This window comes from Taudactylus pleione, unplaced genomic scaffold (assembly GCF_031769625.1).
Source record: "Taudactylus pleione unplaced genomic scaffold, aTauple2 ptg000154l, whole genome shotgun sequence".
NCBI classification, from domain to species: Eukaryota; Metazoa; Chordata; class Amphibia; order Anura; family Myobatrachidae; genus Taudactylus; species Taudactylus pleione.
Window position 1 is genome coordinate 7,720,485 of NW_028284556.1, and position 16,608 is coordinate 7,737,092.

The window sequence follows — 16,608 nt, forward strand, 5'->3', positions numbered from 1 at the left end:
TTTAATGATATCCATGGTTGAGCACAGATAATTAAATAAAAAGACTGAGGTACTAATTAAGTCACCGGTGCCCAAGCATGGTTACCCTTAAAACATGGACTGTTAGGGTGCCTTGAGGACCGAGTTTGGGAACCTCTGCACTATGGTCATTATTGCCCTTGATAAGGGAGAAAACTTCTCACATGATAACATCTAGGGGCAGATTTATTAAGCAGCAGCTTTTTTATACAGTTTGCCACATATTAGATGCAGGTTACAGAATGAAAACTCAAGCTGTATCTGATGTGTTGTAGTTTGCAGACTTCCCACATTGCATGCAGCTTAGGTCAAAGCGTGTGGTAAAATGATCGGGTCCTAGCACCTAGAAAATATCAGCCCAATGCAGAGTAGTGCTGAACTGTTCCTGGTACTCCAGGGCCAGTGGATAGATTGTCTATATAGTGCATGAACTTCTGGCACTACAAGTACCAGTATGCAATTGCACTGATAGCCTATGACTTTTCACTATTGTTCATATGAACACAAGTTGTCTACAAGTAAACTAAAGTGTGCCCCCAATCCTAGCTGTTCCCAATGAGCACCCAACGCACAACAAGTTAAACTTAAGTGATCAGGCTATCTAGTAGCTGGGCAGCAAATCATGAGTAGTCTTTTATACAGTTCAAGGGGTCTATTTACTAAGAAGTGTTAGAGACAGAGTGAAAAGTGATAAGGTGCCAGCCAATCAGCTCCCAACTGTCATTTTTCAAACACAGCCTGGGAAATGACAGTAGGGAGCTGATTGGCTGGCCCCTTATCACTTTCTTGTCACTTTTCACTCTGTCTCCTAACACTGCTTAGTAAATAGACCCCCAAGTCTTTTATTCCGCTCTATTTTATTAATCTAGGGTTGGTGGTGGTATCATTTGTTTATTATTTTAGGTTTTGAGGCATGTATTATTTGCTTGTAGACTAGCCAATATTATTATAAAAGGGGTATCTCTTGTAGAGTACACTTGTGGCACTACAAGTGCAAGTATGTACTGAGAGTCCAGTTTCAAGCTCTAATATCCTGCTGCCCCAAATTCCAGATAAAGACCCCTTGATTCTTTGGACTCCTTCATTGCATCTGGGAGGGAAGGGTGAGTGGGGGGGAATGGGGGGGGGCAGTGATTTGCTGCAGTCACTATGACTGCTGTCTGGGCTCTGCAGCCTCTGCTGACGACTCTCACCAACTCCTTGTTGGTCCTCCGGCTGTAGAGAATACAGCTTGCCTGACCCCTGTGATCGGTGTCTTCTTATCTCAGCATTGGCTGCTAATGCTAGTTGAGCTGTGGCTGACAGTAATAATTATTTATTAGTAATCTTTAATTAACCACACAAAAAGGACAATACGGGAAAAGTTTTAAAATCTGTTTTTTACCAAGAGCTGATCATTAAAGTATTTCTGTAATTTCTTATCATATGGTTCCAATTGGAGAGTGAACAGAATATGCTGCGCTATATAAGTAACTGTTAATAAATAACAATAATAATAATAAAGATAATAAATATGTGGTAACAAAATGAAAGGCAAAATATAAGTTAAAAAGTAGTTCAAAATATCTTAAATAGAATATCAAAATAATGGCTACCTCGATAAGCTTGATCTAAATATAAGTATATTTTATGCAGCTGGTTAATACAGCAATTTATGGTGAACTAAAAACAGCCTGTTTAAAAACTATCAGGATCCCAAACACAATTTTTCATAGCAACATATTCACAGTCAACTCGGCAAGAAACATAGGCTTAGGGGCATATTCAATTGGGTGGGTGAATAGAAAAAATCTCGCTCCTGCGAGGTTTTACCTGTAGGTGCGGGATTTTTGCTATTCAATTAGGTGCGTGTTTTATTCTTTCTTGTGCCCCGGGAGTTTTTTTTTTCTCGCTCCTCCAGAGCAAGTGTAATTTTTCCCCAAATTAGTCCCCCCTGAGGACTAATTATGCAATTGGAAGTTTCCAATTTGCTTAATTAGCCCTTAATTAATTACCTTCGGCAGCACTGTCTTCGGCATATTCTTCATCCATCGTCTGAAGCCGGGTCTTCTGCAGCAGGGTGAGTATGTCAGTGTGTGTGAGAGTTTGTTAGTGTTTGTAAGTGTGTATGAGTAAGTGTGTGTGTGTGTGTGTATGAGTGTTGTGTGTGTGTGACCCCCGATGTGTGTGGCCCCCAGTGTCTATGTGCCCCCCCGGAATGGGCGCTGTGAGAACTACATCTCCCAGCAGCCCTTGCCCCTCCCACCAGCCCTTGGAGCCTACCAGCAGCCCCCAGGGCTCCCAGCAGCCCCCTCTCCAGTGAGAAGATGGAGAGGAGCCACCGGCAGCCGCAGAGACCACTGGAGACCCCTGGCCAGGTAAGTGAAGATTTCTTTTTTTTCTTGTGCCGCAGGGTTTTCAGCTCTGAAAACCCTGCGGCGCAAGAAAAAAAAACAAAAACACTTTTTTTTATTGGATACCGGGGGTATTGGGAGCGCGCATACTCACGGTATTCCAAAATTGGGAGAGAGGGAGGCAAGATTTTTTACCTCGCTAAACCTTGCGCCCAATTGAATATGCCCCATTGGGTTGAATTCACACAAGGTCAAATTGCATTAGGAATTTATTGCATAGACATCACATTTATCATGTATATTGTGCTGAGTGAAAGGAAAATAAATATTACAAGATGCGAACAAGAAATCGAGTATTGTAGGCAGAAATTATAGTATATGCACTTGCAAAATGTCCCAAAATATATTGTTACTTACTAAGGTTATATAGAAATATCTCACAAACAGCATTTAAGCATAGATACGCCCATAGGTGGGACTAGACACGCCCTTTGGGTGGAGCATGACACGCCTCCTCAATGCATTCTGCTACCAACTATATTTTCCCTGAAACTAGTTTTCAAAAGTAGGCAAGTATGCTTGTTCCCAGCCCAGCATAAAGGACGGTCTGAATCTGAGTAAGTTGTGCTGTTACACTATGCCAAGGACAATTTTTTCAGCTTTATTTATTTGCCAAGATAGCTCACATAGGGGCAGATTCTTACTTGGGAGCAAAGTAAAAAAGAGCAAGTCATTTTGCACCTTGGTAAAACCATTCTGCACTGCTGGTGGGGCAGATTTAAAAGGTACAGAGAGATTTAGATTTGAGAAGGATGCTTCCAAAAAAATGAAGCTGTCCAGCATTTGTCGACTACACGTGAAAGCGGGCAGTATTTACCCTGCATGCAAAAAGAAATATAAAAAGAAATGTTTTTGCACCCAGTGCATTGCCACAAGGTTTGTTCCAGATACAAAGTTACTTGCTTTTTTTAGCTGTTTTCCCAACACAGACTCAGGGCCGTATTCAGCTCGGATCGCAGTTGCTAATGCACATACAATCGGCCGATTGCTTTGCACTATGCATGTGTATACATCGCAGTGCGCGTTTGCGAACCAGTCGCTGCGATCAGAACTGTGACCGCAGTGGCGACGCATACCCATCACAGAGTGATTGACAGGAAGTGCCGTTTGTGGGTGGTAACAGGGGGGATGGCCGGGCAAATGCAGGCGCGCCAGTGTGTGTCAATGGTGTTACAGGGGCGTGCATAAATTAGCCACTGCAATACTATGCGCAGCCCGAGGCCTCATAGCATGCGCTGAAGTTAGCAATTCCTCAGTGAGGTCTGACCTGCCTTAACTGTGCATATGGGTCCGATGTTACCGACTATTTTGCTATGTTGCCAAAGTGTACAGATGTGAGTATGGGGAAGTGGGCGGCCTTTAGGTTAGGCTGCGATCGCAATGCAAATGCAATAATTTGCATATCGCCGCTGATATTAGCAACTGCGTTGAATGCATATTAGGAGAATAGCGATCCTTGCTGAATCAGGGCGTCAGTCCCACAGTGTGCAGTTTGACCTATCGCGCATATCAGAATAATTTTTTTCTACGTTATAAATGGTGGTTTGGCCAATGGCTTTACTCTATATACAGCTCATTTGTATGTTTCTACTTCACACAATCCACAGACTGCACAATCTCATGACAAGCTGAGGCTTAAGAAGACCACACTTTAGTAATCTCCTGTCTAGTCTTATATGTATTTAAATTCAATGCAAGCTGATACTGTCTACAGGGGCGTTTCTAGAGAGGAGGGGGCCCATGAGCAGTCTCCGACATGGGCCCCCTCCTCTCCACCCGGCGGTCGGCAGCGCTCTGAGCTGTGCGCGGCCAGCGCCAGAGTTATAGACTCTGGGCACTAGAGTGTGCCCAGAGTCTATAGTGTATGCACAGGTCACCGGGAAAATGGCCGCGGCGGCCATTTTCCCTGCGCATGCGCATACGATGGGAAAATGGCCACCGCGGCCATTTTCCAGTAATTTTACAGCACCGCATGCCTGCGCCGACGTGGGACTTCGGAGAGGTAAGTAATATTATGGGTGCAGGGCCCCCCTGGACCCAGGGGCCCGTGTTCCCCGCACACCCTGCACCCATTATAGATACGCCCCTTACTGTATATAATTAAGGAGCAATATATTACACACATAGATGTATCATTATAAAGAAAAAGCTGATTTTTTTTATTCATTATAAGATGCAAGTTATCCAAATGTAAAAATGCTATTGTACAACCTATACAAATGGTTACAATTATAATATATCAATATACATTTTAGAAATAGATATTTTGCATTGAACAGCATACAGTTGGCTTGAGATACTAAGGGCTCCATTTAACAACAATGCATAACCCCTGTAGCACTTGCTAAAGGGGTTATGTAATCCTTTCTGTATTTAACAAACAGCAGTAATCCAAGATTACCGCTGTTAGTCACTGCAACGTACTCACCATCTTTAGATGGCAAAGAGGACCCGGCAGCAGCTTTTCCGGCTTCCAAGAAGCCTTCCAGGCACTTCCGGGTCTCTGCCGGGTTAAACAGTCATGCACCCCAACAAGGAGGATGATGCTGGATCTCGCCGGGCCTGTAAGTAATGATGAATACCAGTGTCTTATTCATTTGTATCACTCTGATACTAATATGCCTCTGGTATTTAGGTTCGTTGTTAATTGGGTAAACATGGCCAAATGCACATACAATAAAGGTTATGTAAGAATTATGCTTGATTCTGTTTGATCCAAATTTAATTTCTGTTTGTCTTGTATTTTTTAAGAAAAGAAGGTCCCAAGCAGAACATTTCGGATGCGAGCTCGCTCTTCTGACAGGTCGCATGTTCCCCAGTCAGCTGGAATGAGAACTGTACGTAGATTTCAGGGCAGTCGATCCAATCCAGGAGAGAGTGCAAGAAGAGTTAACTATGCTCCTCTGAGGCCCATTGTTCCAAACGATGAAAATAAACTCCGCGGTATGTAACAATGCAATTACTCTGAAAAATAACAGAATATCCCAGTCAAAATAAAATAAGAGATCAATTGGTTTATTGCTTAATTAACTCCAAAACACCTTATAATACTTAAATTTAAATTAAACTAATAAATAAAGACACGGACACATTACAGTGTGGCTAAAATGTCACAGCTTTTATTTACAATTAAATGATCAACCTAACTGAGGTGGCCAGGAGACGCTGCAAACTCAGTTCTAGACTTCTATCTCCGAAACACTCACGGAATGACTTAGACGTCCCCCCTATAGACACACGTACGATGGGAAGGACTCGCTTCCCACAAGGGCACAGACCGAGTGATCCGCACGGGAAAACGCTCCTGTCCTCCCGCACAGAGAGGACAAACTCGCCATGTAAGTAGAGGGCAAGCTCCCCCACAACGCTTTCTTGTGCCACAATAAAGCCACTGAGATGCAGCGTTCTCCCGCCAATGCTGTGCCTCCCCTGAATGGAGAAAAAAGATTAGGACAATAAACAAGCGGCAAAGGCTTTTGGGCGGGATGGTGGGTTCCAAATGGAAAAGAGGCTATCTTCTACCCGGAACACGCTTAATATACCATAAATTTCAAAGCACACCACCGAGCATAGCATTGGCCAAAACTAAAACCAGATGACACCTAATTAAACTAAACTACCCAGCAACAAAGCTGTCATGCTAACCAATCAGCAAAAAAGCTAGGATTCTTACCTATTCTCAAGCCTAATCAGCTTTCGCCTACCATATGTAATGCTAAGTGTAGTGAGCTATGTAATATTTACATGTGGTAAATCTTTCTTGGCACTTAAAATCCCCATGACCCTATCTTTGAACAGTCTATATAGACCTTATTTCATGTTAGGAGCAAAACCAGCTACTGTATGGGTCTGAATTTGAACCTGAGAAAGCCATCTTGCAATGCAATGGCTGCACAAGCAAATTATTTATTTTTTGTTTACATGGGTTAAAATACTGTACTGCATTCTTTTGTATGAAGCACACAAATGTATTACATTTAACGCTGCAATTTACAGTTGATCTAGAGGGGCTGATTCTAAGTGGCACGGAAAGTGGCTGTAGTTGTGGACAGCCACGGAAGCCAATTTACTACTTTATACTAATGCAATTATCCATTCTGCTAATGTGGGGGTTTGTGCAAGTGCCGCCCATTTATTTTATGCCGGTCACCGCAGCCATCATCATTAGTACTGGCACGTGCACCAGCTTCATACTAAGTACAAGAGATAAGTCATGAACAGGCTTCCCTTCCCATATACAACAATCCCACAGAGCTTTTGAAAAATGCCCTCTACACTCCCACAAGTGTTGTCACCTCCCAGTCCATGCCCTATTTCATGGAAAGACAGATACGGTTCCGTCCAACTTAAAATAGGACAGACATACGCAAAGATGTGTAAATTCACTTTGGCTCATGCACTGTATGCAAAATCTCGCCATTTGCGAGCACGAACAGAGATGTGTGCGACTCAGAATAATCCCCAGTATATGCACCACCACCTGTACACTACAGCATAAGTTAGGTCTATCTTGATGCATGCAAGATAAGTAAGAGTGTTAATAGGGTTCAGCTCTTGCCAGACAGAATAGAAGGCTCCAAACCCAATGCATGGTACTGTTACAGTTAAGTAATACTTGTACATATTTTGCCAAAATATAGGGCAGATGTTCCATATTGTGCAAAGACTTTTTCACAATTTTATGATACCATTATGTATAGCAATCAGACTTGATATGGTCACTGAAGTTAACAGAATGCCCAGTCCTCCCTGGACTACTATGGTATGTCTGATACAAGGAAATCATTAACATGTGATTTTATTGCTGATATAATACAAACATTTAACATATATGTCAAAACTGTAGATTACTATGCATAAATTCATGAGGTACATTATGACCCTCTAGTTGGACTTAATAATTGGATTTACTGTTGGCCCTGAATACACAGGTCTAACAATGGGCAGAGCTCCAGTTATATACTCAATGGCCACTCTATTAGGTACACTGCTCGTAATTCAAATCTAATCAGCCAATCATGTGGCAGCAACTCAATAAATGAATGGCAAAATGGTGAAGAGGCTCAGTTGTCATCAGAATGGATGAGATATGTGACCTAAGTGACCCTGGATTGATTGTTGGTGACAGGCGTGGTGGTTTAAGTAGCTCAGAAACTGCTGTTCTAAAATTTTCTAGAATTTTCACACTCACAACTCTGTGGTTTACAGAGAATGGTGCTCAAAACAAAAGACATACAGTGATTGGCATTTATGTGGGCGTAAAGGCCTAATTAATAATAGAGAATGGGCAGACTGGTTGAAGTTGGCAGGAAGGCTGTAGTAACTGAAATAGTCATGTGTTACAACTGTGACATGCAGAAGAGCATTTCTAAACAACTTTGTAGCAGATGGTCATAGCAGCAGACCACCCTGGGTTCCACTCCTGTCAGCTAAGAACAAGAAACTTAGGCTACAGTCGGCACTGGCTCCACAGAATTGGACAGTTGAAGACTGGAAAAACGGGGTTTAGTTAATATCCAGACAATCAGGATGCCGGCTGCCGAAATCCCGGCGCCGGAATCTCGATCACCGAGAGAACACCGGTACTGGAATCCCCACATGACTGGGGATGCCAACGCCGAAATCCTGGCAGCTGGCATCCCGATCGTAAGGAGACCGGGGCAAGATAAGTATCAGCTGTGGGGGGGAAGAGGGTTAGGTTTAGGCACCCCAGGGGACTTAGGGTTAAGGCTGCGGGAGGGGAGAGGTTAGGGTTAGGCTCCTGACAGAGGGGAAGTAAGTCTCAGGCACCACCGGGGTGAGGTTACAGTTAGGCACTAAGGGGGGAGGGTTAGGCACTAAGGGGGGAGGGTTAGGTTTAGGCACTTATCGGGAGGGTTTGGGTGCGGGGTAGGGAGGGTTATGGTTAGGGTACAAAAAGAGAGGGTTAGGGGTAAATAGGACAGGGGAACATTACATACTGTTCCCCTGTCAGTATTTGAACCATCGGGATGCCGCTGTCAGAGTACTGACAGCCGGCATGTCCTCCATCGGTATTTCATGTCACAAGCATGAACCATAGATCCATACTGCCTTGTATTAAAGGTTCATGCTAGGCATGGGCGTTAGAGTGGGGGGGGGGCAAGGGGGTGGCTCACCCCCCCCCAAAAAATTAGAAAGGTGCAGTGGCCGCGGATGGTCAGGGGCTGTGTTTTACAATAGGCTGCATGGCCCCTGCACGCACGGAGGAGAAATAAGTTAAAAGGTCTTTAAGTTAAAACACAGGTTCTCAAACTCGGTCCTCAGGACCCCAAACAGTTCATATTTTCCAGGTCTCCTAACAGAATCACAAGTGAAATAATTACTCCACCTGTGGATCTTGTTCCAATGCCCCTGAGGCGGAGGGTAGTAGTGTCATGGTAAAGTGAATGTTTTTGGTGCACATTAGGCCCCTTGTTAATACCAATTTAGCATAATTTAAATGGTTACTGATCATGTGCATCCCTTTATAGCCACAGTTTACCCATTTTCTTATGGCTACTTCCAGCAGAATAACATGCCATGCCCTAGCTCACACTTCATCTGAAGCTGGTTCCCAGGAACTTGACAATAATTTCAATGCACTCCAATGGCCTCCACAGCTACTAGATCTCAGTCCAATACAGCACTTTGGATACGTGGTTCAACTGGAGATCTGCAGCATGTGTAGCTTTGTGATACTATCATGACAGCATGGGCCAGAATCTCTAAGGAATGTTTTCAGCACCTTGTTAAATCAATGCTACAAAGAATACAGGCTGTTCTGAGACCAAAGGGCGAGCTACCTAATGCTCGCATGGTGTATGTAATAAAGTGGCCACTGAGTGTATATGTCAAGGGAAGCCGTAAAGATGAACAGGTTAATCTATGAAATGCTTTTAGATCTCTGCAGCTGAAGCAATAATAAACAACAACAAAAAAACATATTACAAAATAGTGTAGGTTAGTTTTTAGGTAGCCATAAACATCTGGCTCTTGTTTGGATTTACTGGATACACTGAGCAATTACTTTGCAGAGGTACTGATATATTGATTTATAATGCTTGTAGCTTTGGCACCAATAGATTTTTATGTAGCGAAGAGAAACAGCATAAAATAGATCGTATGAGATAACTTACTAAAGGCAGATGCTGAGCAATTTGGTTGTAAATTGTTGTTGTGCAACATCTAATTGCCAAGCGATAAAACATTCAAGGTTTCAGCCACTATTGCAATGAAATATTATGAAGGTTAATTCTGGTACCACAGTTACTGTTATTGGTCTTGGTACCAGCTATAATAATGCCTTTAAAGTTCTTTTATTTTTTCCTAGCAGCATCTGAGTCTGTACATGTGGTCTCTCTGCATTCGATGAATCACCAAGGCAAAAGCCAGCCAGTGTATCGGGCAGCTGTTACAAAGCTTAAAATTCCAGGTATGAAGTTTGCTTACTTTGATAACTAGCCAAACAGTAGCACCATTCTGAGTTAAAATACGTAAGTGTTGAGAATGTCTAGAAAAAGATCAGATAGACATGTGATGGAAAGATGTTCTTTATTTTCCTGTAACAATCATACCAGGTCTGTTTCAGCTGAATTTGATACCCAATACATGTGATAATAAACCTGGGGGAAATTGGTGTGCCTATATGATCTTTTCCAATTATTACTTTCAGGTGTACTTGTTGAGACAATTGTGAAGTTAGAACCCTTAAAACATAACCATGTTTCCTTATCTACTGTATAGTGGAAATTAGGCACTTGAGAAGATTTTTAGGACATTGCACAATCTGAGATTCCTTTAATTAAATCAAAGCAAATATAAATTCAGCATAGAGCAATCTGGCATGGAGACCCCATGTTAAGATAACTCTCTCTGGGGCCTATTTATCAAATACTATTTGTGGCATATCCCCCCCCCCCCAAAAAAAAAAAAACACCTGTTTTTGGGGGTACCCACAAATATTAATGATTCCCCAAAAGCATCTGCTGCGGTCCCTCCATTTTTGACCGCAGCCATAGCCCCAATAGGTTTCTATGGGGGCTGCAAAGGTTTCATATTTACAAATCTCCGGAATGTGAATAATTAGTAAATATGCCCCTCTGTGAGCCTGCAATGCAGACATTATATATCTTTACAAGCAAAGTACAGTCTTAAATAGTACATTCTTAAAATTTAGCCTATGTGGTAAAAACAAAGAAATTACAAAACTCAAAAAATGTGATAGCCCAACAAATACAAAGTACTGAAAAATAAAACAGAGAATAAAGGCCCAGTGCATTGTCTAGTTCTCAAACAGTTCAGACACGTGGCATGTAGCTCAAAGTACTGTATATTTCTGACTGTTACATTTACTGTAACACCATTTTACTATTGTATGAAACACTATTTGTTTAATTTCACTTTTATAATTCAATTAACTCTTACAACCGATTTACTTTTTGAAAATCATCTATCTAATGAAACATAAAAAGAGCTATACTATGTGTTTTCATCTGAAATAAATACATAATGTAAACCAGGTTGGTTAACGTACTCTGTATTATTAAATACAGACTAATTAAGCCTCAAGAGGCTTATTGAACTGTCAGTGAAAGCAGGTGCTACGTGCACCAGTGTACGTTACAGAACTCTGATCTTTCTATGATTGAATACCACTAAAACAGCTTCTACAAATGACAAATAAAAGAGAAGGCAATTAGTGGCTTGCATCCAATATACACCCCACAGTCTGTGGTGATAGAGATTGTATGACACTCAAACTCTCCTCGTGCTACCATGTGATATCATTATGCGGTGGTTACATACTATAATTATGTAGCCACAATTTTATTTGTGTATGGTATTATTAGTAAATGGATCACAGAAGGCTGAGAAACACGGAATATGCAGCTGATAGGAAACTGAGCATATACAGTTCTGGATGTCTACAACCTGAATCTGATCTGCACCCATGTGCTCATTAAAACTCCATTGTATAAATATGTTGCATGACAATCAATGACAAAAAATGTTCTTTCATCATATTCCACTTTATATGCATTTTTAAGTATTCTACTTTTTACTGCAGATGTAGATTGTTTTAAGATGTTGTGTTTGATGTCATCGGCAGAACATGCATATTAGGTTAGCAGCTGTCTGCTCTGGAATTGGCTTTAGTGCCTATTATTCTATTACTGGGAGCCATCAAGTGCAAGTTCCAGCGATTGAGTTAAATTGCCAGGGTTTCTTCATCCTCACTCTCTGCAGGAGATTTATGTATGGTGACCTCCAGGCAAAGTATTCTCAGACGTTCTTCTCAAAAATACTTTTTTAGAACCTCTAGTAGGAGAGACAATTTACATATAGCAACTCAGGGCCTGATTCAGACGCAGTCGCAAGAGCTGTGCGCTCGCAACCGGGTCGATGGTAGGCCAGTGCGCATGCGCACTACGGAGCCAGCTCCGTCGTGCGCATGCGCGAGACCTGGATAGCGACGGGCACTCCGTACCTTCGGGTCTCGTACCAAAGGTGGTGTGCTGTCGATGTTGAGTGACAGCATGCCCCCTTTGGTGGGTAGGCCGGGGACGTGGCTGCCCAGATGGAGGCGTTCCCATGGGAACGCCTACCGTCTGGGGCCGGCCCCACTGACATCACTAGTGATGTCAGTGGGAGAGCTTTCGGCTCTGTTTGAGCCGAAAGCTCTCTGGGGCTTGCGGCAACGAGACCCAACCACAAGGGTCTCGTCGCAAGCCCGATGGTCGCGATAGTCTTGACCATCTTCCTGGCCGCTCGTTATAGCTGTAGCTGGTCACCCACAGCTATGCGAGCGGCCAGGAGGCTGCTCTAAAAAACAAGAAGGCCGGCCCTGATTCAGAGCGAGCGCTCTGTCAGAGCGTCAGTGTCTACAGCTTTTTATATTCTGTAGTGAATACTGAATGGACTATTGTGACATTCATGAAACAATGACCTCATCATAAAGAACATTCAGTTGGATTTCAGTAGCAACATTTGTCAATCAGGTTTATAAACATCTTTAATGATCTTACATTTCAAATAATAATTAAGATCTAAGAGCTTAGACATTTCACATTTGGATGTGATTTATTTAATGTACATTTAGTTTAAGTAAATGAAATATTGTTAAATATAATCAGAAATGTGTTATTGTATCTAGTCAAACACGAAACCACAAATTTGAGCATATTTTATTTTGGCAGCGTTAACATCTTACCCCTCCCCACCAATCTAGAACAGTTTAAGCATGTCAGTACTTCACTTACAAATATCTGTATCTGATTTCTATGTCTTGGTAGTAATGGAAAACATAAGTAATGGTTCAGTTATCTGGCATATGTTCAGGACTTGTCTTGATTGCTTGTGTTAAAAACATGCAGTCAGGAACAGGGCCGTAGCTAGGGTAGTGCGGCCGGTGCCATGGCACAGGGCACCGCAGGTCAGGGGGCGCTGTTTGGCCCTGTCAATTTTCTGTTTATTATCATTCTCACTTGTAGCTTCCTTTTATTTAATCCCCAGCATCTCCTGGCCTCTCCTATCTCTTCCGTGGCCCTTACCCATGAGGCCATGGCCCTTTTATGGGTGCATTATGTTCCTTTGAAAAATGAGGGGGCACCAATGCTCTTTCTGGCACAGGGCACCAAAAAGTCTAGTTGCGGCTCTGGTCAGGAAATCACATATGCCTAAATAGAATACTGTTACTAGGCCTCTCTCAAATTGTCTTGAAGGTAGACCTGAGGAGCGGTACTTATCATCCCAACATGAGTATACATAAAAAGAATAGTATATAAGGCCTGATTCACCAGTGCACGGACGTGCACTGCTGAACGCAGATTCCTGATGGTCGGGAATCTGAGCAGGTGCCGGACCCGTACTGCGCATGTGCAGCATGGGTTGTGTGTGATCGCATGCAGAGCGGCAGCAGGCTGTCAGTGATTGACAGTCTGCTGCCGTTTGTGGATGGGAGGGGGCGGCGACAGCCTATATTTACTGTACTGTACTACAGTTTGTTGTTGCTTTTTTCAAATAGTAGCAGCACAATACAAAACAGATATATATCTAGAAATCATTTTGATACTATGGTTAGACCTTTTACATTAGTTCTTGGACTGTTATGCCCAGGATAATATTTGGGGTATGGTCAGATTTAGAACCATATTAGGAGTATATGTGAGAGTGCTAAGCATTGACTAAGAAACACAAATAGATGCAGTGATAACACATATAAAGGCAAATTAAACTTTCTTCTTTTTAATATGTTAGAGAAAATGACAATAGTATCGCAGCATTGACCTTGTCTTTTGCTTGGCTGTGTAATGTGGATTTTTACCATGGAATATATTATTTCAGAGGATGATTATCTCATGGAACCCAAGGAGGTCAGTGTCAGAGTCGTGTCTTCTCAGTCTGTCGTGGTCACGTGGGAGGACCCGCAGTATGAAAAGTCTGGAAAAGTTGGCTCCAACAGGTAACGTATGAGGTTTCCTCTAATTAAATAGTAATTGATCCATCTAGGTGTTAATCTCTAACCACTAAAATGGTGCCTATATTTTTAAACTTACATTGTGTGAAGAATACACAAAAGAAAAAAATAATAATGCAAAAGGACACGTTGTGGGTGAACAAATGCACCGATCTTTTCCACAACACTTGTTCGTTAGATTTCCACATCCATTCCACGTTCCCATGATCTGACTGAGCACAGTAACATTTGTGGATGTATGGACCTATGTAAGTGTAACTCATGACATCAGGAATGTCTTTCTTTACATGTTACAGTTTTATCTTTTATTTATTTTACAATTACATTGGTTGATTTACACAGTTTCAGCTAAAACTAAATTTAAAGTCCTTGGACCATCTAGCCAAAATAGATTAAATGCTATCATGTTACATAAATCCACTGCATGTGTGTTACCACAGTTGCATTAATAAGAATCAGAATTACCATAAAAACCTTTTAGTTTCCAACCCGTTTTATTTGAGGGTAAGCAGGAGGAAAATACATACAAAAAAAATGTAATTTAGGCAGCAATCTTAGGAGACTGTAGAGACGGATTCTATTAGTGGCAAAAAGCCACGTTTTGGCTATAAGTGTTGCATGTGCGAAAACTCCATAGACAAAAACCGGTGAACTGTTTTCAGCATCACAGAGCAGGATTCATTACCGATCGCAACTGCCATTACGCATGCAATTGGCCGATTGTTTTGTTCTGCGCATGCGTATGCATTGCAATGTCTGTGTGTGGGAGTGCGATCATAGTGACTATGCAGACCCATCGCAGAGTGATTGACAGGAAGTGCCGTTTGTGGGAGGTGACAGGGGGGTGGTCTGCGAAATGCAGGCGTGTCAGTGCAATTGAACGTCGTTGCAGGGGCGTGCATATATTATCCACTGCGATGCCTTACGCAGCCTGAGCACTCATAGTGTGCAATGAAGTTAGCAATTTCTGAGTCAGAGCTTGTGCAAGGGTTGGTGAGGCTGCGATGGTACTCTATTGTACCGTTGGTTTCGCAGTCTTGCTAAACATTACGGAAGGTAAAGTGGGCGTCCTTATGTTATGCTGCCATGGCATAGCTATCGCAATGGTTTAACATACTATCGTAGTGAGACTGCGTGCGTAATTACAGTTGCGATCGGTAGTGAACCAGGCCCTCGGTTCAGAACCCTTTGGACACCCCCCCTAATGACTAATTCGGCAAAAAAAATGTATTTAACTTAATTCCCGCTAATAATGACGTCATTTTTGGGGTCAAAATATAAAAAGTGATCGAAAATGGGTTTAAAATACTGGGTGAGGTATTTTGGGGGTTGTATGGATGGGACATGTGTTTTAAACATTGCATGTGCCTGATGCAGGTGTATTTTAAAATACAAAAATATACTAGCACCCATTTTAATTTACCCCCAATTTAACTGCAGCATTTATTTTCTCAAAAAAATCTAATTTTTTATCATTTTTCCACACTTATACAAATATGTATATAACAGCCATTTGACACAATTTAAATACACAAAATACTTTTATTAGGTCCACTAATACACTTCTATATTGATATACAATGTCAGTTAGGCTTTTTATGGGGTACAGGCTGATTTCCCCAAAATGTGCTGTACTTTTGCGGCCCTGTGTCTGATAGGGGTAACTAGGAACGTTGCCTCTTTTAAGTACAGTAGTGCTAGACCGTCAGTTCAGGTCGGATTAAAGAAAACCATCTTGGTCTTTTGACCTTAGAGTAACCCCTTAAACCAGATTTTATGAATTAAATAAATACAGTTTTACTGTCTCCAAAATGCGTGTTATGTACATATGTTTCTTGCTCCAAGCTAGAAATGAGTGGTTTGTTTTTTATCATTTGGATCTCAAAAACAGCATCATATTGGCTGTCTAGCTCTCACGTATTTTGGATAGTCAATAGGATTAATCTGAACTAATTCAAATTTGCACTAATTTGGCAGAACATAGTCAAAACCGAACTGCTCATCTCTACTCCAAACACAATGAAGGAGCAAATGTCCATAAGTATAAATTTAAGATCTGTAAACAGGCAATGGAGCTGTCCAACAAATATCACTGGCCTCTGACAATGTATGTTGCTTTGTACCAGGAAAATAATGTGGATTATATAGGTATGGGTTACCCAGCAAATATGCAATTTGTTCTAGACTCAAATACCACGTTTATTATATTTACTGGTTTACTAGTTAAAAATTCTTATATTATACGTCACCAACAAATCTATGAACATTAATAATTTAGTGTTATCTGTAAAGTGTTGACTATTTCTATTTTCCATTTTAATACAGTTCTAGTTTTTCTACTGTTATTAAACTTGGTGTGGTGGTATTTTTCTCTTAGAAAAGTAAACACACAAACAATTTAAATTAGGTATATCAACAAGAAATATCGAGGGTTATTTATCAAATAAAAAGTAGTGCAAATTAACCCAGAGCAATCAATTAGTCATTGACTTTCTTTGTGTAAATTGCACTAGAACTAACAAAGAAATGTGTTGCACATTATAGGGTCCAATTATAGACTGATTACTTGCACTGTTTGTCAGCATGGACAGAATGCCAACATATCAAATGTCGACAATCACAATGTAGACACTGACATAATGTAAACTTTTTCCAGAATTCAACATTGCAAATGTTGACAGGCAACATGACGACAATAAGATTTTACATTCACTTGGAATG

At 41.6% G+C, this 16,608-nt stretch overlaps 1 protein-coding gene across 1 annotated transcript in view; it reads left to right on the plus strand.

The window, feature by feature from the left end:
• The window catches only part of FNDC1 (fibronectin type III domain containing 1), a 205,760-nt gene that overhangs the window by 66,004 nt on the left and 123,148 nt on the right, over nucleotides 1–16,608 (plus strand). The window contains exons 2-4 of the mRNA XM_088474480.1: nucleotides 5,163–5,354; nucleotides 9,745–9,843; nucleotides 13,755–13,872. Coding sequence (XP_088330606.1) covers nucleotides 5,163–5,354; nucleotides 9,745–9,843; nucleotides 13,755–13,872 — 409 coding nt within the window. The remainder of the gene's footprint in view (nucleotides 1–5,162; nucleotides 5,355–9,744; nucleotides 9,844–13,754; nucleotides 13,873–16,608) is intronic.